At 42.5% G+C, this 21331-nt stretch overlaps 1 protein-coding gene and 1 long non-coding RNA gene across 2 annotated transcripts; one reads left to right on the plus strand and one right to left on the minus strand.

Annotated features, from left to right (window-relative positions):
• Nucleotides 1-3: 3 nt before the first annotated feature.
• Nucleotides 4-20013, plus strand: FRRS1L (ferric chelate reductase 1 like; the record flags this gene model as incomplete). Its single annotated transcript, XM_029919635.1, has 5 exons — nucleotides 4-121; nucleotides 11614-11698; nucleotides 13704-13842; nucleotides 16383-16629; nucleotides 19618-20013. Coding segments are annotated over 5 exons (762 nt in total), but the record flags the coding sequence as incomplete, so codon positions are not given.
• Nucleotides 1434-9177, minus strand: LOC115276912. The gene is made up of 2 exons (XR_003902122.1): nucleotides 8893-9177; nucleotides 1434-1623 (listed from the first exon to the last, which is right to left on the minus strand). It is a non-coding gene; the product is annotated as an uncharacterized LOC115276912 (long non-coding RNA).
• Nucleotides 20014-21331: the final 1318 nt, after the last annotated feature.

Here is a 21331-nt window from a genome sequence, read left to right on the forward strand (position 1 = left end):
CGGGGACCCCGGGGCCGAGCGCGGGCGGACGCCGGTGCGGACGAGGCGGTGCCGCGCCACGACTCCTCCTACGGCACCTTCGCCGGGGAGTTCTACGACCTGCGCTACCTGTCCGAGGAGGGTGAGGCTGCGGGAGGGTGAGGGGCTGCGGCTGGGAGACGCGGGGTGGGGGTGGGGGACCGAGGCGGCGGCGGGAGCGGGGCCGGAGGGACGATTTGGTAAGGATGCGAATGGAGGCGGCTCAGGGACCGCCGGGACCCGGGTGGGGAGCGCACGACTCAGCCCCCCGCCGGCCTGCAGATGGCACCTGAAGAGCGGTCAGCCCCTTCCACCCGCCGCCTGTTTTACAGGTGGGGAGACTGAGGCCGGGAGAGCGAGGTGGTCCGCAGAGCCCTGCGAGGCGGCGGACAGGTGGAGCTGAGCCTAGGCTCCCCCAGTTCTCTGCGGCTGGCCTCCACTCGCCCCTTCTGGGGTCGGGGTGACGGGTGGTAGGGGAGGAGGCAGCCATCTGGCCTGGGATGTGTGAGAGCCAGGAAGCTGGTGGGAAGCAGAAATCACAATTTAAAGTGATGTCTTCTTTTCTCCCTATTTGTATTGACCTAAATTTGCGGTGACTAGGGCCCCAGCCTTCCAGCGTTCTGTTTCTGCTCACTGCCCTCTCATCAGAGCAGGGGCATATCTCCTTCCCCACTTTGTCCCACTTCTTTCCTGTTACCATACACGTTAGGTATGAGCCACTAGTGTGAGCCACTGTTGTTGGGGGCTGCAGGGCCCAGAGACAAGGGGTTTGTCAGCCAGAGACCTCCCTGTGGTGTTGCTCCAGTGAAAACAAAAGGGAAGCTGATTCCGCGCAGAAGAAATAGAAACTGGCCTCTTAACTGCTGGAAAGAAGGGATTTTCCTCTTCTTCTGCCAAGAGGGATATGCAAGAATAAAATTGAGGTTGAAATGTTGAAATGTCCTGGCAACTGATATGATGCTGGGTGTATTTGTTATGTAGAATTGCGTTCAGCTGCATACAACAAACACACATTAATAGCTTAAGTAAGATAGAAGTTTTTCTGTCGTGTAAAGAAATCTAGAAGTAGGCAGTCTGGGCTGGTGTTGGAGGCTCCATGCTCATCAGAGACCCTGGGTCTTCGTCTGCTTTTTCACTATTCTTAGCATGTAGCTTCATGGTCTCAAAGGGCTGCTTGATCTCCAGCCATCACATTCACTTTCCAGGCAGTGGGAAAGAAGAAATGGGAAGAACGTCACTGACTACCTTCATTGGCCACAGTTTAATCATGTGGTTAGGAAAGGTGGCCTTTTGGCTGAGAAGTAATATGCTCAATAAAAAGAATTGGAATTATTGTATCAAAATGGAAAGAATGGATTTGGGGAAATATGTTGGTTGGGTAGAGGTTCAGGTGCTAAAACAGAGATACTTACATATAGTGATTTAATAAGATACTTTATTTTTTTTCCTCACATGAGCCTGACTGGTCTGGACAGGTGGGGCAGCTCTGTTCTGCAGGGACATTCAGCAACCCACGACGTTCCTTCCATCTTGTCCCACCATCCAGTGAAGTTTGTCTTCATCTGTGTGGTAGAGGTTGGGTTGCTTGCATGTCCTCGTTCAAGCCTGAGGAAAGGAGAAAGAGAGGGGGTTCAGGACAAGCAGTTACCTTTCAGGCTGCTTGCACAGATTACTGCTGCTCACTTTCCTTCAGAAGAACATAATGACATGACCTAGCTGCAAGAGAGGCTGGGAAATGTAGTCTTCTAACAAGGGCAGCCATGTGGCCTGGGTGGGGGGAAGGAGAGACAGGGGCAGTGGGAGGATGACAAGCAGAATTAGCATCTATCACTCTAGAAAGGAATAGACATTTCAAAGCCCATCTGTTTCTGAAAGCATCTAATACATATTTATTCTGTTGGTAGTCAGCCCAGCACATTGCCAGGTGACTCACACGCGGCACACGAGAGCTCATGTTCTCACTGGGCACGTGTCCCTAACAAATGGAGGAGAGCAAGGTCAGCGGCTATCTGTCAGTTGCATATACAGAGAGAATGAAGTTGTAGAGTCCAGACGGTTTATGAACATGGACGTCAGGTGGCTACAGCCGTAAGGAAGGCTTACTAGAGTTGAGTTAGGAAGCATGAAAGACTTTGGTGAGACAGAAGAGGGAGGGCCTCTAGGTGAGGTGACCCCAACAAGGGCAGCAGGGCATGCGATGTATGTACACATCCCTAATTTGTCCGCTTGCCTTTGTCACCCATTCTGCACACATAGCCTGAAGCTTGGCTCTAACCCCCAGAAATCCGTGATGGTTCCAACCTGCGCATTAGATGAAGCTTCAACTCCTTTATCTGGAAGTTTCTCTTTGGCCCAATTTCATTTTATAGCCGTCTCTTTCTCCTCCCCTTTGCTCACCCTGGGCTTTCACTGTCTTCTTCTCTCTCCAGTAGTTGCACGCATCTTTAAATGCAGGTCCTACAGCCATCTGGTGGGTGCTGGTGGGGACATTTGTGGGCTGAGCCTCTTGGGGCAGCACCTCCACCAGAAATCTCTGGGCCTCAGTTTTAGCCCTATGGGTCCCAAATACAGACTTTCTCAAGATCCGTAGAAATAATCAGTGACACTGCCTTAAAAGGGGACTGCCTAAGAGGGAGAAGCAGAAGCAGGAAATGTCCCAGGTGGATGTTCTAATCCCAAAAGCGAAGGGAAAGACGATGTCAGGAAGCAGGTGCCCCATGCTGTTTGCGGGGCCCTAAAGCATAAAGGCTCAAAATAGTTGATGGATTCAGGAAAGGAGAGCTGAATTTTCCTGGGGTGAATTGAGTGGAGAAGGAAGTGGTGGTCGGGGCTGATTGATTTTGAAGGAAGTGGCGAGTGAAGAGGTAGAAATAGTACCCTTAAATACTCTCTCTTTCTGTCAGTACAAATGGGGTTGTCTTTTTCTAGTGATAAAGCTACCATTTTCCTTTCTGCAAGGTACTCTCCTCTCTGGTTCAGTGTAGCTACCTGAGTTTTCAGTGGAAACATGGCCTGATGATATGAAATCAGAAACAAGGAATTAGAATAATGGGGATGGAAAATTCACTAGAACCTCAGGAGAGCTCACTGACCATTACCCACCTTGTCTAGAAACCGTTTCTTCACTGTCCAGATAGTCCAGGATCCCCAAAGCCAGAAGCTGAAAACTGGCTGATTTAGGATCCTTAATTGCCCCCTAACTACATTTTTTAATTTAATTTTTTGTGTTTTATTATGCTAGTTTTCAGAATTCTTAGGGATTCCCACCGTCTTAGCCTATACAGCTCATCCTTAACATTCCTAACTCTACTGCCACCTCTTTCAGGGAGCCTTCCATGATTTCCTCCTCCCATCCCCTGCCACCGAGTGAGGATATTCTCCAATAGCATACAATCTAACCCTACCATTCTCATTCGCTATGATCAGGAGTTTGGATAGGGTCTTGATGCTTGAATCCTACCGCTCATTCCTTTTCCTCTTAAGATTCTTAATGCAGAATCTGTATGTGCAGAACAACAGAATGTAAAACAGAGCACCTCGTGATTATGGGCAAATATCCTATTTTGAGGATTCTCTGAAAAAACTTAGTTGGGTGTTGTTAGCTTAGTGTTAAGTCCCAAGTAAAGCCTCCTGCTCTCGTCTCCCTGCCATGAAGATCTGCAAGTCCTGAAGTCTTACCAGCCAGCCGTAGGGATGGTGGTAGCTGGCTTGCCCTCAGGGCCATTCCCTGCCTTGGAAGGAAAAGAGGAAACATATGCATGGTTGTTTATCTTGAAAGCATAGTGATCTGACGCTTGTAAAATGTGGCCCGATCAATGAGTTTCTGACCATCGAATTCTGACCACAGTTTTTCCTACTTGGGAAAGAGCTAGTGAGACAGTAGAGAGGACAGAGCTTGGGGAAGAGGGCACAGATCCCTTCATCTGCTGGTATTCTTCCTACCTGTACCATGTATTGTATGTGGGTACCTAGCTCATCATCATACCACTCTGGAAGTTCTTTAAAGGCTAAATCATCTACATCTGATCTATCTATGTATCCTCCATTAATGTAGTCTGGTAATAACACTAATTGGAGCTAACTTTAAGTGCTTACTGGGTGCCAGGTACTGTCCTAAGTCCCTTATCCATATCAGTGTTAATTCTTACAGCAATCCTCTGACTTAGATACTACTATTAGAGTTAAGAAAATTGACCCACAGAAAATTGAAATATCTTTATTAAGTCACACAGCTAGAAAGTTGCGGAGAACTATGTAGGTTTGTTGACTGACTTTATGGTTAAGATGGTGCAGCGTGTCCAGCCTGTTGGTGAAGCAGAGGGTCCCTGATGACCTGCTCTAGGAAATACAGTGGGACAGGCTGAATGAGGTATTTTTGTGGGCAAACTTGAGAAAAGTGGTTCAAGATCGATGGAGTAGTTGGGAACTGAAGATTCCTACATGGCGGAGTGTTGTGATGAAGGCTTTGCCAAATGGGCATTCACGTGTGTGTGGAGCTTCACATATTTTACATTAAATAAAGGCCCTTGACGTTTTTACTTCATTTTATGACTCTGGCAAGCAGAAATGATGATTCAGGCAGTTCAGAAAGAGAAAGAGGCTAGTGTGGTAGTTCTCAGACTTGAACAGACAGCTTCTGGTTAAAACTTCAAGGAATCAAGTACTAAATTAATACCTGAGGGCTGTGAGCCAAGCAGTCAATTAGAAGCAATAAATAGCAAACCAGAAGCCATTAACCACCCAGCGGAGTATGGCAAAACAGGCTCAAGGGATTGCAGGAAAGGAACAGACAGTGTCTGTGAATTAGACAAGAATGGAAACCACAAACATTCATCAATTGATGGATATCTGGGTTATTTCCCATTTTTGGCTTTTCTGAATGGTGCTGCCATGAACATCTGTGTACAAGTTTTTCTGTGAATATATGTCTTATCTCTCTTTATATGAGTATCCATGTAGAAAATCAGAAAGAACAAACAGATCTATAAATCAAGAGACTGCTGTAAGGTCACCATAAATGTGATCAGTGTTTATAAACCAAAAACTGTCTTCTTCTTTAGCAATAACAAGCTAGAAAATGTCAAAGAAAACAAGATATTATTTGAAATAGCAACAGAAATCTGTATAATATCCAAATTTTTTCTAAAACAGAATGCCCTGGTCCTGCATAGAGAAAACTTTTGACCTATTAAGGTGTATAAAGGATAGGAATAAATGGAAACTATAACATGATCTTGCAGGGAGTAACTTGGTATTATAAAGATGTCAGCTAGAAACACATGTACCTCAATGTTCATAGCGGCACTTTCTACAATAGCCAAATCATGGAAAGAGCCTAAATGTCCATCACCTGATGAGTGGATCAAGAAGATGTGGTATATATACACAGCGGAGTATTACATGGCAATGAGGAAGAATGAAATATGGCCATTTGTAGGAAAGTGGATGGACCTCGAGGGTGTCATGCTAAGTGAAATAAGTCAGGCAGAGAAGGACAGATACCATATGTTTGCACTCATAGGTCTAACAGGAGAACAGGAGAAACCTAATGGAGGACCAGGGGGAGGGGAAGAGGGAAAGAGAGTTGGGGAGAGAGAGGGACGCAAAACTTGAGAGACTACTGAATACTGAAAACGAACTGAAAGTTGAAGGGGGAGGGGGGAAGAGAGGTGGTGGTGATGGAGGAGGGCACTTGTGGGGAAGAGCACTGGGTGTTGTATGGAAACCAATTTGACAATAAACTATTTAAAAATAAATTAATTTATTAAATTAAAAAAAAAGATGTCAGCTCTCCCCCCAATCATCTATCCATTTAATGCAGTTCCAGACGAGAGCCCAGCAGTATTTAGGGAGAGAACTTGACAAATTAGGATCTATCCTTTCCATGGAAGAATCAAGTTCTGTGAATTGCCGAGACATGTTACAAAGCCTAGTAATTCAGAGAGTGTGGTCCTGGCTCAGGAGCTGGCACACAACCTAAAGAAGAAAGCAGAAAATCCAGAAATAGGCCTATGTTCATATGAGAACCAGTAAACTGTTAAAGGTCTCATCATAAGTCGCTAGGGAAAAGATGAATTATTTAGTAAATGGTGTTGAGAAAAATTGATTCAATGTAGGGAGAAAAATCGTTTTTTTTTTAAATTTTTTAAAATGTTTTTTATTTATTTTTGAGAGACAGAGACCGTGAAAGCAGGGGAGGGTCAGAGAGAGAGGGAGATACAGAATCTGAAGTAGGCTCCAGGCTCAGCACAGAGCCTGATGCGGGGCTCGAACCCACGAACCATGAGATCATGACCTGAGCCGAAGCCAGATGCTTAACCAACTGAGCCACTCAGGCGTCCCTAAAACTGTTTTCTTTTCTCACATCATATAAAAAAATAACTCCAAATGGGTCAGGTCTCAATGTGAAAGGCAGTACTACAAAGTTAATAAATAATCGTGCGGGGAAATCACCTCCTATTCTTGAAATGGAAGTTAATCTCTTAGACAAGATTCTAAGAGCACAAATCAAAAGAAGAAAAATTATTTCCTCAACTACGTCAGGTATAAAGATTTTGGTCCAAGGAAGACTGTCATAGAAAGAAATAAGATTGGTGACAGACTAGAGGGAAAGAAATGCATGTGAAAACAGCGAGCTGATAATCTGGAATACACACAAAGTCCCACAAGACTGAAAACCAAAGTAAAAAAAAAAAAAACACGAAGATTATGCATATACACATCCTAGAAGAGGAAACCCAAGTAGCTGGTACAGATAGGAGGAGACATTTAACCCCACTGGTCCTCAGGAATTAAAATCAGATTAAAATCACTGAGAATGTCGGATGGCATCGAGTACAGGAAGGGGTATGAGGAGACAGGGACCCTGTGCGCTCTGGACGGGACTGTAAACTGCTCTGCTAGTCAGAATACTTTGTGGAATTATAGATGGAACCAGTCGTTGCTCTCCAGGGTTTATTGAAACAAAACAAAAAACCTCTTGCATATGTCTACAAGAGACCTATGGAAGGAAGTTTATCTCCTTCATTTTTTGACAAACACTGAAAGCAATTCAAGTGTTTAAACTTGGGAGTTATTTCAGAAAATGCCATTATATGTACATCAGGGAATATTACTCAGTCAGGAGTGATAGCAGGTCTCATGTTACATATAGGGATGGATTTCCAAAGGGAAATAATAAACAATGAGGTTTACTGCAAAGTGTCGTTTATGCAGATTAAAAGCATACTTAAGCCATCTGTTTTTCCGGAGCACACGTGTATGAAAATAAACATATGGATGGTGGGTGGTAGGTTGGGTGACCCCTTGCTCGTCTGCTCTGCTGGGGGGCTTCCAGACCTTGTGCACGGCCATGCAGTGCGGCTGCAGACAGCATGGCAGGTCAGCACCGTTGGCATCATGAAGAATTGGCTCTGGAACCTCAACTTCAGATCCAGGTTCAGGTGAAGGCACTTTGGAGATTAATTTATAATGTAATCATGCAAGATTTCAGGATGGTGTCGTTGGGAATATGAAAGAATTTGGCAAGACCTTACCTTGGGCAGGCATGCCCATCCCCCATGAAGAGATGAGAAGCTTACTCCCCAACTCCATGTTGTTGGGTACCCATTATTACTAATATGCGCTTTCATTTTATCAAATAAAATACTGCTTTTTTAAGCTGTGTATGTCAGAGCGCTCATTTTGTTAAAGCCTCCAGCCTTTGCTGAAGAATATACATGAAATACACTAGAGCAAGTGTCAAAGATGGGGAGGAAAATGGGATTAGGAATGGATTAGAGGAAAATATTAAGATAGGTTTTGCATAAACTGATATGAATGTTCCATAAACAAAGAAATGCCATCAACTTAATCTGGTGTACCTACGTGCTTAAAGTTCTACAATCAAAATTATTTTCCAGTAAAATTGTACAGTGTATGTAAAACGTCCTGTTGAACAACACTGTTATCTAACTAGTTATCAATATGATAACAGCTAACAAGGTACAGTCTTTACAGATACATTGTGTTGGTATTCAAGGATTAATGCATTTAGTCTCTATTAGGATCCAATCAGAAAGAAAGACAGAAACCATATTTAAGCCTCTTTAAAAAACAAACAGGATGCCCAGCCCTGGGGAATTAGCTAAGTAGGTATTGGGGGACCAGAGAAGCAGAAAGGAGCACAGAGACAGGAAGCAGCCACCAGCCCTGGCCTGGGGTGGAGCAAAGAGGAAAGCTTGAGGCTGTGAGAACCTAGAAGGTCAGACAAGAGACCACTGCCAGAAATGCAGCCCACCCCCTGACCCAGCAGCAGCTGCTGGTTCCTTTGAGGGCATGATGAGGCTGGTTATGGGAGTCTAGAAAAAAGCTGGAAAAAGTGGAACCATCTGTCATTACAACAATGAAGTAGAATCACTGAGAGCTTGTTTAGTGGACGGCAAGTCAACTGGAAGGAATGGTCTTTCCTTGCTCCTGCCTCCCAGCCTCCCTCCAGTGTTTCCTTTTGACAGGGCCTGGCCAGCTGGCAAAGGAGAAATGTGGTTTGCAGAGTACTCAGCCTATCACAGAGTTGGCTATAGAAGCTGGGTTGTAGCTCAGAGACAAGAGCTTAAATGCTGGTGCCCAGTCCAAACTTATTTTATGCCAAATAGATCATTTAAATTCAGGGGGGAAAACTGTAATATTGCTGTGCTTTATATTGCTCCGCCAACTCCAGCTAGCAGAGTGAAATGAATTCCTGGTGCAGATAACCCAGAGTTAGTGCAGACCCCTCAGTTTAAGTGGGGTGCTCCATGACAAGACTGGCTACAAGTCCTAGGGCTACCCACACCCCGCCTCCGGTTCTGTAATTCACTGGAATGTTTCACAGAGTTCAGGAAGTACTATACTTACACTCCGGGGTACAGTTCAGGAAGAGCTGCTGAAGACACACATAGGGTGAAGTCTGGGAGCCTCCCAAATGCAGAGTCTCTGTGCCCTGTTATGGAAGCAAGCCTTGTTACTCTGCTGAATATTCGTTTGTTCACCCTCCAGGAAGTGGCACTGAGCTTCGTGTCCAAGGTTTCTACTGGGGTCTCATTACATAGGCATGATTTATTTAATCACTGGCTACGTAACTGAATGCAGTCTCCAGCCTCCCACCCCTCCCTGGAGGTGGGGCTGCCTTACAGCCCCAAACCTCTGATCACCTGATTGGTCTCTCTGGTAACCAGCCCCACTCACGTGATCCCAAGGAGCTCAAGAATAGCAAAGACAATCCTGCTGGGAAATTCCAAGAGTTTCGAGCCCTCTCTCCCAGGAACCAGGGACAAAACCTAAATTCCTTATTATATAACATCTTGCAAAACAAGAGAAAAATATGCCCAAATGGATTTGACAAAACAAATTCTCATTCCAAGTTTTAGCAGCAAGTAAGATAATAGGAAATTAGTGCTAGAAAAGCCCTGAGAAGGCATTTGCTAACACTAATAAAGTAGTTTGGTACATTTATAAGTGAATTCTGTTCCAAAATTTGCTTATTTAGAGTTTAGAAACCCATTCTTCTAGAGATGATTTTACCCAATAGTACTGGTGCTCAGTCTAGTTTACAGAATGTAATAATAATCCAGTAGTAATAATAATTGGCATTTATTGAGTAGGAAATAATGCCAGTGTATGATAGATGCTACGAAGTAGGAGAAAATACGGAGAAACAGAGAAGCAATATTATAAGAGACCATCTTTTTCAGTCACCTATAGGATATTTTTTGTTAGTAACTTTTTTTGAGAGAGAGAGAGAGGGAGAGTGTGTGTGCAAGCAGGGAAGGGTCAGAAAGAGAAGGAGAGAGAGAATCCCAAGCAGACTCCATGTCCAGCACAGAGTTCTGTCTCACAACCGTGAGATCATGACCTGAACCAAACTCAAGAGTCGCTTTACCGACTGAGCCACCCAGGTGCTCCAATGACCTATAGAATTTTAAAACATAAGTAGTCATTGAATTGTATTCTGAGAAAAAAAAAATAACCTCAGCGTTGTGGTGAGAAATAAGAACATATATGAAGATGCTTAACATAGTTTGTAGCATTAAGCAGTTGCTCAATAAATGTTAAGAGGAAAAAAAAAACCAAACCTCATCCAAGGCACGACTTAGTCTATAGTACCGAAATAGATTTAGGACTGAGCACTAAATAAGTATAAAAGTAGAAAAACTGATGCGTTTGGCTCAACTGCTTAAAGATGGCAAGAAGCTAGGGCTGTATTTTAGCATGTGGTCAAGATCTAGGGTAGTAGAAATGAACTGTCCATGGCGTACAGATGTGTGCTGGGAAAGTGTGACCTGGTGGCTTTTTAATTTTATTTTATTATTTATTTAAACATTTATTTTTGAGACAGAGAAAGAGAGCGGGCAAGGGGCAGAGAAAGAGGGAGACACAGAATCTGAAGCAGGTTCCAGGCTCTGAGCTGTCAGCACAGAGCTTGATGGTGGGGTTTGAACTTGTGACCTGTGAGATCATGACCTGAGCCAAAGTTGGATGCTTTAACCAACTGAACCACCCAGGCACCCTGGTGGCTTAAAAAAAACACTGGGGTGCCCTGGTGGCTCAGTCACTTGAGCATCTGGCTTCAACCCAGGTCATGATCTCACAGTTCGTGGGTTTGAGCCCACGTCAGGCTCTGTGCTGACAGCCAGCTCAGAGCCTGGAGCCGGCTTTGGATTCTGTGTCTTCCTCTGTCTCTGACCTTCCCCTGGCTCATGCTGTCTCTGTCTCTCATCTAAAAAATAAATAAAACATTAAAAGAAATTTAAAAAAAAAAACCATAACCTAAAGGAACAAAGTAAGCAAAGCCTCAAATTTATATTTATTTACATTTCCTAGTGTCTGTGGGTGATTTTATTCATTCATTTGACAATCATGTAGTCAGCATCCAATGCCAGGCACTGTGCTGGACAAGAACATGAGCAGAATCCACATGGCTTCAGTGCGCCTAGAGTTAACAGCCGAGGAGAAGAATGTTGCCGTCACAAACTAGAAGCAAAACGCAGGGCTGCCCTTCGGTGTGTGCCTGAATGCTTTATGATGTCAAGTAATCTTACCAGAAAGATACTCAGCTGTTAGAAATGATGTTGTTTAAAGAGTTTAGTGAGATATGAAAGTGTCCTATATAGCTTAATGAGAAATGGAAGTTCAGAGAAAGGGGAAAATCCTATGATTGTGTATAGATATAAATGGAAAGGAAAACCTCTGCCATCAAATATATAAATATTTCATTGTTGATTTTCTTTTCTCTTAGAGCACGTGTACTGTATGAAAACTGTGATTTTCACACTCCCAGAGACTGTGGTGAGCCAGTGGTTATATGGAATTATGCCACCTGCTGACTCAGGTTCCTCACTTATAAGATGAGGGAAAGACCACATGTCCTCAGTTAACATGCAGTATTGTCTCAAAGATGGGTACCGTACACCCTACCGTCATGAAGAGGGTGATTAGGCTGAAACAAAGCCCTTTTCTCAGACCCTAGACATTTCTAGACCCGTGTGATAGAAAAGAGTAAACATATTAAAAAGAAAAACGTCCCCTTGGGAAAACTGTCACTGGATTTTCTAACCATTGTTTATTCTCGCCATCTAGGTTACCCTTTCCCGACTGCTCCTCCCGTGGATCCATTTGCCAAAATCAAAGTGGATGACTGTGGAAAAACCAAGGGATGCTTTAGGTTGGTAGATCTGCGAGTTGGATAACTTTAAGGCTAAGGCACTGATTTACTTCTCAAGGTAGTATTTAAATTGCATTCAGTTTATTCTAATCAGGGGCCTGCACCCCCCTCACAGCTTCAGCAGGGATGCGACCTGTTTCCAATGGCCACCCCAGTTTTCAGTCTTAGAGGCCGTAAGCTCTAGAATGGTACTTGGCACTGGAACATTCCGACCTGGTTTTTCATTTATGACCATACTGCCATTGGCCCAGGTGTCGACTCCTAACAGGTAGACTGTATGGAAAAGAATCATGGCGCAGGCTATGTCTTAAGCAGGGCTGTGAGTGGGCCAGTGATAGACATCTAAGACCCAGTTCCTTTTCAAATCAAGACTCATGACTTAGGAATATCTGGATGCTACTAAATAGTCATTAAACACTGATTATTGTAGCTGGCTTGTTAGGTCAGGTTTAGTGAGTCCCTGTGTGATTATTAGTAGTGTCCTATCAAGACACGATGGGCCACAGCTAGCAAACACCAGGAATGACAGTGAGCCTCCCATCTAGGCAGCTCCACATTCTTGGAAAAGCCTCTTCCTCTTTAAATTTGTTATTTCCTAGAATAAATTGTTCTTGAGTAAAGGTTGTGATGGCCACTTCACTGAAAGTTCTGCATTTTTTTCTTCCTTGCTCAAGGAGAAAAAACTGAATAAAGGGGTTTTGAGTTTTCTTTGGATTACAAGGGTATTTGTAAAGAGTTTTTAAGAATCCAAATAATACTGTTACTGAGGAAGATGGCTGGCAATGTTAAACCTAGTGACTGGGTGACATTTTTAAGGAGGGAAGGAATTTCAGTACATGCTGACTTCAGGGTGACCTGTTTTCTGGCCCATTGACTTCTCCTTCAGCTTCCCTTACCCCCATTCAGCATTGTCAGTTCATTCCGTGTTGTCTTGAAACTCACATTGCTTCCCACCTACTGAGGGCACCTGTCAGCCTTGTGGCATGTTCCTTGCCTCCTCAGTCAGTACTTGGCAGCCTTCACATGCCTCCCACGTGAGCCTCTGTGGTCTCGCCCATTGCTACAGTTTTCTGCTATCGTGAAAATGCCGTAAAAATGATGTTCTTCAGCTAGGGCTTTCCGATTTTTAAAGGCTCCACAAGTCTTCTGTAGGAAAGTTTAAATTTGTATTTCCATTTCAAAAGTGCTCCTTTAAAAGATTAATGTCTGCATAATCTGATGATCTGGATAGCCAGTTTATACTGGTTTGTGCTCTAGTGTCTAAATTTGTAATTGTGTTAGCACCAGGTAGCCTGGTAGAGCACGGATTTTATAAATACTGATGTATTCATTTGGTGTATCGTATATATAAGCGTTTTGCAGTAATTGAGACAGCTAAAATGGAGGAAAGTGGAATCATGTTTAGTGGTAAGAACTTGCTCATCCAAGGGACCCTGTACAGTATAGTCAAATATACCCCATGCAGGTAAGCAAAATCAACCTTCAGTTATACCACACTATCTATCACATGGATGCTGTAAAATTTAAATGTTCCTGGTTTTGTAGTTTAACTTTAATTTGTAAATTTTTGTTAGTTTAGTTGTATGGGAATTTGTAAGTAAAAAAGAATTGGTATACATTTAATTAAAAAAGACAATTTATTAACTCAGAGAATTTTTTCCTCTGAAAGGGATTCAGAAATATTCAGTAATAACTCATATCTGAGAAGCTCTAATATAATATCGAGAATAGTGGCTGGGAGTGGAGGCCCAGGTTCAAGTCCTGTTGCAGCTACTGACTCACAGTGCAAGCCCCTTCCCATCCCTGGTCCTCAGGTTGTATGTAGACAAAAAGGAGCAGACATTCTCTGTGTTCTCTCCCGAGTACCACTGGGTTTGAGATTGCTGGTAGCAAAGATCTAATTTATCTGATAATCTTGCTTAGCTGTGCCTGATACGCTGATGCCTCCTTAATGTACTTATGAGTAAGTTGATGAAGTAGTGCTCTGTTTTGATATATCCCATAGATATGGCAAACCGGGCTGTAATGCAGAGACTTGTGACTACTTCCTTAGCTACCGGATGATAGGGGCTGATGTGGAGTTTGAACTGAGTGCCGACACAGATGGCTGGGTGGCAGTTGGATTCTCTTCAGACAAGAAGATGGTAAGACACAAATCATGATAAAAGAGGATTTTTTTTGCCCTTCAGTTTGCTGTGCTACTTTAGATTTTAGAGAATGGGCTTGGTCATGTTTCTGTAGGTTCCCATGCCACTGTTAAATATGAGAAGTGAATTTCTAGCATTTGATTTTCTTTTTCAAAGCAAAGCAAATAAATTGATCAAAGCATTATAATGATTATATTAGTTATGGCTTTCTGATTGCAAGTTAAAAAAAATCAAGCTGGCTCAAACAGAAAAGGAAAGGTTGGTTATGAGAATACAGGGTATCTTGTGGTACCTGCATTTATTAGTTGTTATGGCAATAATATTGCAAGAAGAGTCTCCAAAACTGCATGGTGTATAAGCATTATTTCTCATTCTCATGTGTGTGGATTGGCTAGGGCTCAGCTGGGCTTGGCTCCTATCTGTGGGTTAGATTCAGGTTTTCTCTAATAGTTCTGAAACCAGCAGCTACCAAGGCATGTTGTTTGCATGGCAGATGCAGAAGGTCAAGAGCCATCCAAACTTATTTCCAGCCTCTGCTCACATCACATCTGCTAACATTTCAGTGCCCAAAGTAAGTCATACTGCCAAGCCCAGAATGAAGGAACGGGAGTTCACTCCTCTTACCAGGAGGCCCTTTGAAGGTGTGGGTATGTAATACTAGTACTGGGGATTGAACAATTAAGTCCAACAACTCAGTTCCCCATAGTACACATGGGCAAGAACACACCTGGGCCTGAGAAAGACCAGGAACCAGGGCTGGGAACGGGCAGGATGTCAGGATCCCAGGCAGCTGTCTGTCTCTTACCTCTACTTCTCTCTGTGCCTCTGCTGTGTTCCTCCCCTCTTTCCTCTGAAGTGCCATCATTTGCCACTTCACTGTGCCAGGGTGCCTGTCAGTCTGCTACCAGGCCACGCTTTCCTGGGCCTCTGTACCTCTCCACATGTGGCTGCTCTGTCAAGAGGAGCCTTCTTCTTCTCTTCACCTGGCCTGTTTTTGAGGCTCCTGCAATGAGCGAAGGCCAGCTCGGACAGAGTTAGAGCAATGGGAGTGGTGAGAAGTGCTCAGATTTGGGATGTGATTTTTTTTGTTTTAATGTATATTTAAGAGAAAGAGAAGGAGAGAACGTGAGAGGGACAGAAAGAGAGAAAGAGAATCCTAAGCAGGCTGCATGTTCAACACAGAGCCCAATATGGGGCTTGATCCCACAACCCTGGGATCATGACCTGAGCCAAAATCAAGAGTCGGCCGCTCAACCAACTGAGCCACTCAGGGGCCACTAAAAGTTTTATTTTTTTTTTAACTTTATTTTTTTAACCTATTTCTTTAACGTTTATTTATTTTTGAGAGAGAGAAAGACACAGAGTGTGAGCAGGGGAGGGTCAGAGAGAGAGGGAGACACAGAATCAGAAGCAGGCTCCAGGCTCTGAGCTGTCAGCATGGAGCCTGACGCAGGGCTTGAATCCACGAACTGTGAGATCATGACCTGAGCTGAAGTTGGCTGCTTAACCAACGGAGCCACCCAGGTGTTACTAAAGGTTTTATTTTTAAGTAATCTCCCCATCCAGCATGGGGCTCAAACTCACAGTCTTGAGATCAAGAGTCTCATGCTCCACTGACTGAGCCACCCAGAGGCCCCATTTTTTGGACCAGTTTTTTAAAACTTTAAACATACAGACAATCTGGAAGAATAGTGCAACATACATACTTTATCCAGATTTACCAAATAACTTCTTTATTGTGGTGAAATGTACATAACATGAAATCTACCATTTTTAGCCATTTAAAAGGTATACTTCTGTGGCATCAGTTACATTTATAGTATACAACCATCACCACTGTCTACTTCCAAAACTTTCTTTTTTTTAACAAATGATGACATTTTGCCGCACATGCTTGATCTCTCTCCCCTGCTATTTGTCGGTGCTGGCACTTGCTATTTTTTTTTTAATTATTTTCTGGAAACTTTGGAGATTAAATCTATTTATTAAGTTTGGGAAGTTTAACATTAATATGATAGTATTAGCAAATATACAGCCCATTTTCCAGTGTTGTCCATTGTCTCAATACTATCCTTTATAGAAAGTTTTATTGTATGACTTAGGATTCTTCCTATGAACCCTCTTAGTTGTCATGAGTTCTTAGGCTTCTTTATTTTGAAATCATTTCTTAGCCTTTTTTTGTTTTGGTCTTTCATGACATCAGCCCTTGTGAAGATTACAAGTACTTTTGCAATACTTTTAGTAATCATTTTTTGTAGAACTCTCAGTGGGTTTGTTTGTTTCCTCATGAAACAATCAGCCAGAATACTCAATAGCTGGTGATGTATTCTTTGAACGTCACACCAGGAGGCACTGATGTCAGTTCTTGTGATACTAACTTCAGTCACTTGGTTAAAGGTTTTTTAATAAAAATAGGTTTTTTGGGTGGGATTTCAAATTACAGAGGTAATGGGTATATCTGAGTGAAATTGCTTTCTAGCAGAGAAGTTTATAGAAGACACAACTTTGACTTTTTCCCCCATTGTTTTCCATGTTAGGGTGGTGATGACGTCATGGCCTGTGTCCATGACGACAATGGCAGGGTCCGCATACAGCACTTCTATAATGTAGGCCAGTGGGCAAAGGAGATTCAGAGAAACCCTGCCAGAGATGAAGAAGGAGTCTTTGAAAACAATCGAGTCACCTGCAGATTTAAACGCCCTGTGAACGTTCCCAGAGATGAAACAATTGTCGATCTGCATTTGAGTTGGTATTATTTGTTTGCTTGGGGTCCAGCCATTCAGGGTAAGCTCACAGTTTGGCATCCGGTTTAAACAATAGAGACTGCTTTGCTTGTGTTCATTATTTTTTGGGCAAGAGAGTGATAAGCCCTTTGGATAATATAAAAGAAAAGGAGATATGATCCTGGCTTTAGGAAGTTGTAATGGACTTATACACACAGACATACAAATGGACAAGTAATGCACATGTGTAGCTAGCACAGCACCAGGTCATATCTGATGTGTATACTTAATGGAACAGATCATATATCTGCTATATGTAGGGATATGTGCTCTATTAAATTCTCACAACATTCTCATTTACTCCTCACCGCATCCTTGAAAGATATCATCATCCCCATTTCGGGGAGCTTAAGGAACTTGCTCAAAGCTATACAACTACTTAATGGAAGAACTAAAATTCAATCCTAGGTCTGTCTGATTCCAAAGTCAGTGAATACTCTTGTTCCTGTGCTCTAAATGTAAAAAATACTGAACAGGAAAGGGCATGTTAAGACTTCTCTAGAGATTGACACCAAGCATCTCTTTAGTGTTCACTTTATTACTGTTCTGGTGGTCAAAAATCTACCAAATTATTTTATAATTTAGCCCGTTGCTCCTCAAATTTTAATATGTACAGGAATTACCTGGCTCTATCATTAAAATGCAGTTTCAGTAGGTCTGGGGTGGGGACTCGAGATTCTGTATTTCTAACAAGCTTCTCAGTGGGTGCTGCTCCATTGATGACCTCACTCTGGGTGGCAAGGCCCTTTGGCAGATCTCCCCCAAAGACCCAAGGATGTCATGAGGCCTTTGGAGGCTGCCAAAATCACGTGGCGTAGTGTCTTCAGCATTCCTCCCGGCTGATCAAGCCTATCGGCCTAAGGATGAAAGTGAGTTAGTTGTTCATGGTCCTTGTAGGAGAACTCATTCTGGCTCCTAGCAATTAATTGCTTCTTTCTGTACTGTGTGCTCATCAACTCTATGTTGCCTAATCTTCTTCTTCAAATTGTTTCCATTGATTAGTCTGGAGAGCTTATACCTTTTTTTTTTTTTTGCCTGTTTCTAATTGGGCAAACATTTGGATGCCTCCAGATTTGTGACACCTTCCCCATTTGCTTATTTCCCGCAGTACCAACGATGCATCTGCAGCTATATCTTTGAGTGCTTTCAGTACTCAAGGAAATAAATTATATCTTAACCTGGAGAAATGAACTCATTTAAAATGATAGGATTTGAAAATCAAAACTTTAGGTATGAGCGTGGATTCTCCCTCTTGGTAGCTATACCCAGACTTTATCTAAATTCTGAACTCCAATTTCTTTGTATCTAAAATGAGGATGATGACAGTACCAACTTCATAGGACCATTGGAGGCATTAAGTGAAAACAAGTACTTGAAATTCCTTCACAGATTGGAAAGTGCCGTACTTTGGAAAGTCATCTTCTGATCCACATGGAATAATAGCCTCCCATTCTAAGCCCTCCTCGAGTCTGAACCCACCTTACCTGATTAGCCCTCTCAGGACTCTTCATTGTCCTTGTCTCTGTCTTCAAACAGAACAGACATATTCCTGCCCCATAGATGGGCTTGTGCTTTTCCCGTTTCTGGAGCACTTCTGTTGATTAAATGACTCTCTATTGATCATATCTTATCCACTCTCTTAAAGTCTCTCAGAGGGGATACACTTTAAGCTAAGGCTTGAAGGGGATATAGGATTAGGTTTCCCTCAAGGGAAGCCTGATGTGGAGGTGCCTGGGTCGGCCTTGGAGCCCATCATCTGTGACCAGTGAAGGAAGTAGATTAGGTGGGAGAGGTGATCGGATCTATTGAAAGAAAAAAATTCCATGCCAGGGCGCCTGGGTGGTTCCGTCAGTTAAGTGTCCATCTCCAACTCAGGTCATGATCTTACAGTTCATGGGTTTGAGCCCCACACCAGGCACCAGGCTTTGCGCTAACAGTGTGGAGTCGGCTTTGGAGTCTCTGTCTCCCTCTCTCTCTCTGCCCCTCTCCTGCTCACAGTCTCTCAAAAATAAACATTAAAAAATTTTTTCAATTAAAAGAAAAGAAAACTCTCCATGCCAATCTGAGGACTTTGAATTTGTGTTGACAGCCAGCACAGACCCTGGAGCAGGGAATTAATATGTCAGATTTGGCAGGGCTTTCCTACCAGATGGGACTTTAAAAAAACACTAACTCTGAACCCTATTTCCAATGAGACCTTTACACTGAACTCGTACACCTGTAGTCTCCTTAACCTAGGTTCCATGTGGCTGATTCAGGAGGTCAGGCATTTTGAATCAATTTCAGCTTATTAAGCATCCCATACTCACACCCTTCTTCTCTTTACATGTCTCACCAGGTTAAAAAAAAAAAAAAGTCTCAGTCCAAACTACTTGATATCTTAATCTTCCTACTTTCTCTACTATTCCACCTCACTCTGTCAGACAGACAGACGTACACATAGCACACTGCACACTCTCTGGGCCGGGCAGGTCACCACTCTATGTACCACAGACCATAAGAGAACCTTCCATCTGTAAGGAAGTATAGCATGGTCAGGAGTTGTTGATGATCCATTATATAAAAGAGGTATTTGAGGGAAAAACTTGTAACTCTTGCTGTTTAAAATCAAAATACCGTTTTTCATTTGATATTAGTAAGATTAAACTCATCAGGCACCTCGAAAGCAGGCATTCATACAGTGCCAAGAAGCAACAAAGTGGGGTGAAATGGAGAGATCATTAGTATTGTTTGGGTGGGGGGGGGTTCATGAAAACCAGCGTTTTGGGGTAAATTTAGCTACTTTCTATGGGCTTTCTGTTTCTATGTATGTACAAACATTATGGAGAATTCTGATGATAATTCTAATACCTGATTCCAAATCTTTATAATCCCTGCTTATGTATTCAATGCTAAAGACTTGTCTAGTTTTTCTGTTGTTTGCATATATCATTTTAAATCTGTGTGCTTTTTTTTGACTGCCCCTTTCCTTTTGCTTTCTTTCTTAAAGGCTCTATCACCCGACATGATATAGACTCACCACCAACTTCAGAGCGTGTTGTCAGTATTTACAAGTACGAAGACATTTTTATGCCATCAGCTGCCTATCAAACCTTCTCTTCTCCCTTTTGTTTGCTTCTCATTGTTGCCCTGACCTTCTACTTATTGATGGGGACCCCGTAACCACAGCTGCAAAGCCAACATATCAAGTGGATTAGAAAGTCTTTAGTATAATATATTTTTTAAAAATATGCAGTATAATTTTAGTTTTTATTATTTAAAAAAAGACTCCTATGATTTCAGCTCTTTGGAGGAAAGAGCAAGCTTCTTTTCTAATCAAAGAAGATTGTTTAATATTGATCCCATACTTTTGGAAAGTAGTGACTTAAAATTTTTCTAAGCACTTTCAAATGTGTTTTCTTATTTGAGCTTTCATAACATCCCTGAGTTGGCTTAATGAAACTTAGTAGTGCCACCTTACTGAATGGGATTTGAAGCTGAAGAAAGCTGTCTTTTTGATGACACCCATGCCTTGTGGCCTTGGCTACTTGGTCAGATAACACATAACAAGGTAGAGAAACAGAGCTAGGCACAGGGTCTCTCAACAACCTCTCCTCTTCCAACTACAGCTCAACAGAGTTACCTGAAGCACTCCTAACGAGAACTTCACTGGATGGTCCTAGCTCACAACCAGTCTTTTGGGCAGAAGAAGTTTCAAATTTCCATAAATTTGTTTGGATTTTTGTACAGCTGCTGGGGAGAATGGGAAAGGTTACAACGACAAGAAAATAGTTTGTATTTACTTGAAATTTCTTCTAAGTCAGTGAGTAGTTACAAGAAAATATTTTTTATTGCTGTTGAAAAAGGTTAGCAAAGGAACTGTGAGCGTACTTGAAGATGTAACACTATATTAATGATAAACAATATGGGCATTCTTAGTGGTTAGAATTTTGACTCTTCTATGACAGTGTTTTATAAATTAAGTTACTCATCTGTGGTTACAGCTAATTGTGTTGTCAAGAGTTGACATCCACTGGGCATGATTGAGTATTATATTAGGCAAATCATCTTAAAAATTTAAGGCATTTTGAAAATAAATCAACATTTTGGAGATTGTGGAGATTTGGAGTAGAAACTTTTTAAAGATGGCATTTTTTTTTAAATTAGAAAATGGGAAATGACCCCTAAAGTGGATTTACCTGGAGTTGTCCATTCAGAATGTTCAGACTTGTAAATTGGACCAGCGTCAGCATAATATAATAATGCCGAGACAATGCATTCTCATTTTTCAAAGGAACCCAAATGTTCCTTTGTTCCAAATGTCTGTGCTAACAGCCCATTCAGAGGAACAGAGTCTAAGGGTATAGCTGAGTTACTGATAGATTTCCATTGTAGAATTTTGGAGTCCTCTGGCTTGCTCTTCCCCCCGCCTTGTTGCCTTAGAGCTGGCTCCAATTTTGTGGATTGTGATTAAACAAGACTGGAGAGAGAATGTGATTTCTGATGCAATCCTTGGAATTCACATCAGGGTGAAAATCTGCCTGGGGAGAGAACTTTCGAACTCTGGAATTGTACAAAAATAAGGAAAACAAGGAGATTCTGTGACGTGATTTTCCAAGTGCATCTGAAGGATGTAGGGGAAATAATCCTCTTGCAGATGGGGAAAGATTAAATGACATTTAGTGAGCAAAAGAATTGGGTGTAGGCTTCAAACTCAGGTTGTC

Source organism: Suricata suricatta, chromosome 13 (genome assembly GCF_006229205.1).
Source record: "Suricata suricatta isolate VVHF042 chromosome 13, meerkat_22Aug2017_6uvM2_HiC, whole genome shotgun sequence".
NCBI classification, from domain to species: Eukaryota; Metazoa; Chordata; class Mammalia; order Carnivora; family Herpestidae; genus Suricata; species Suricata suricatta.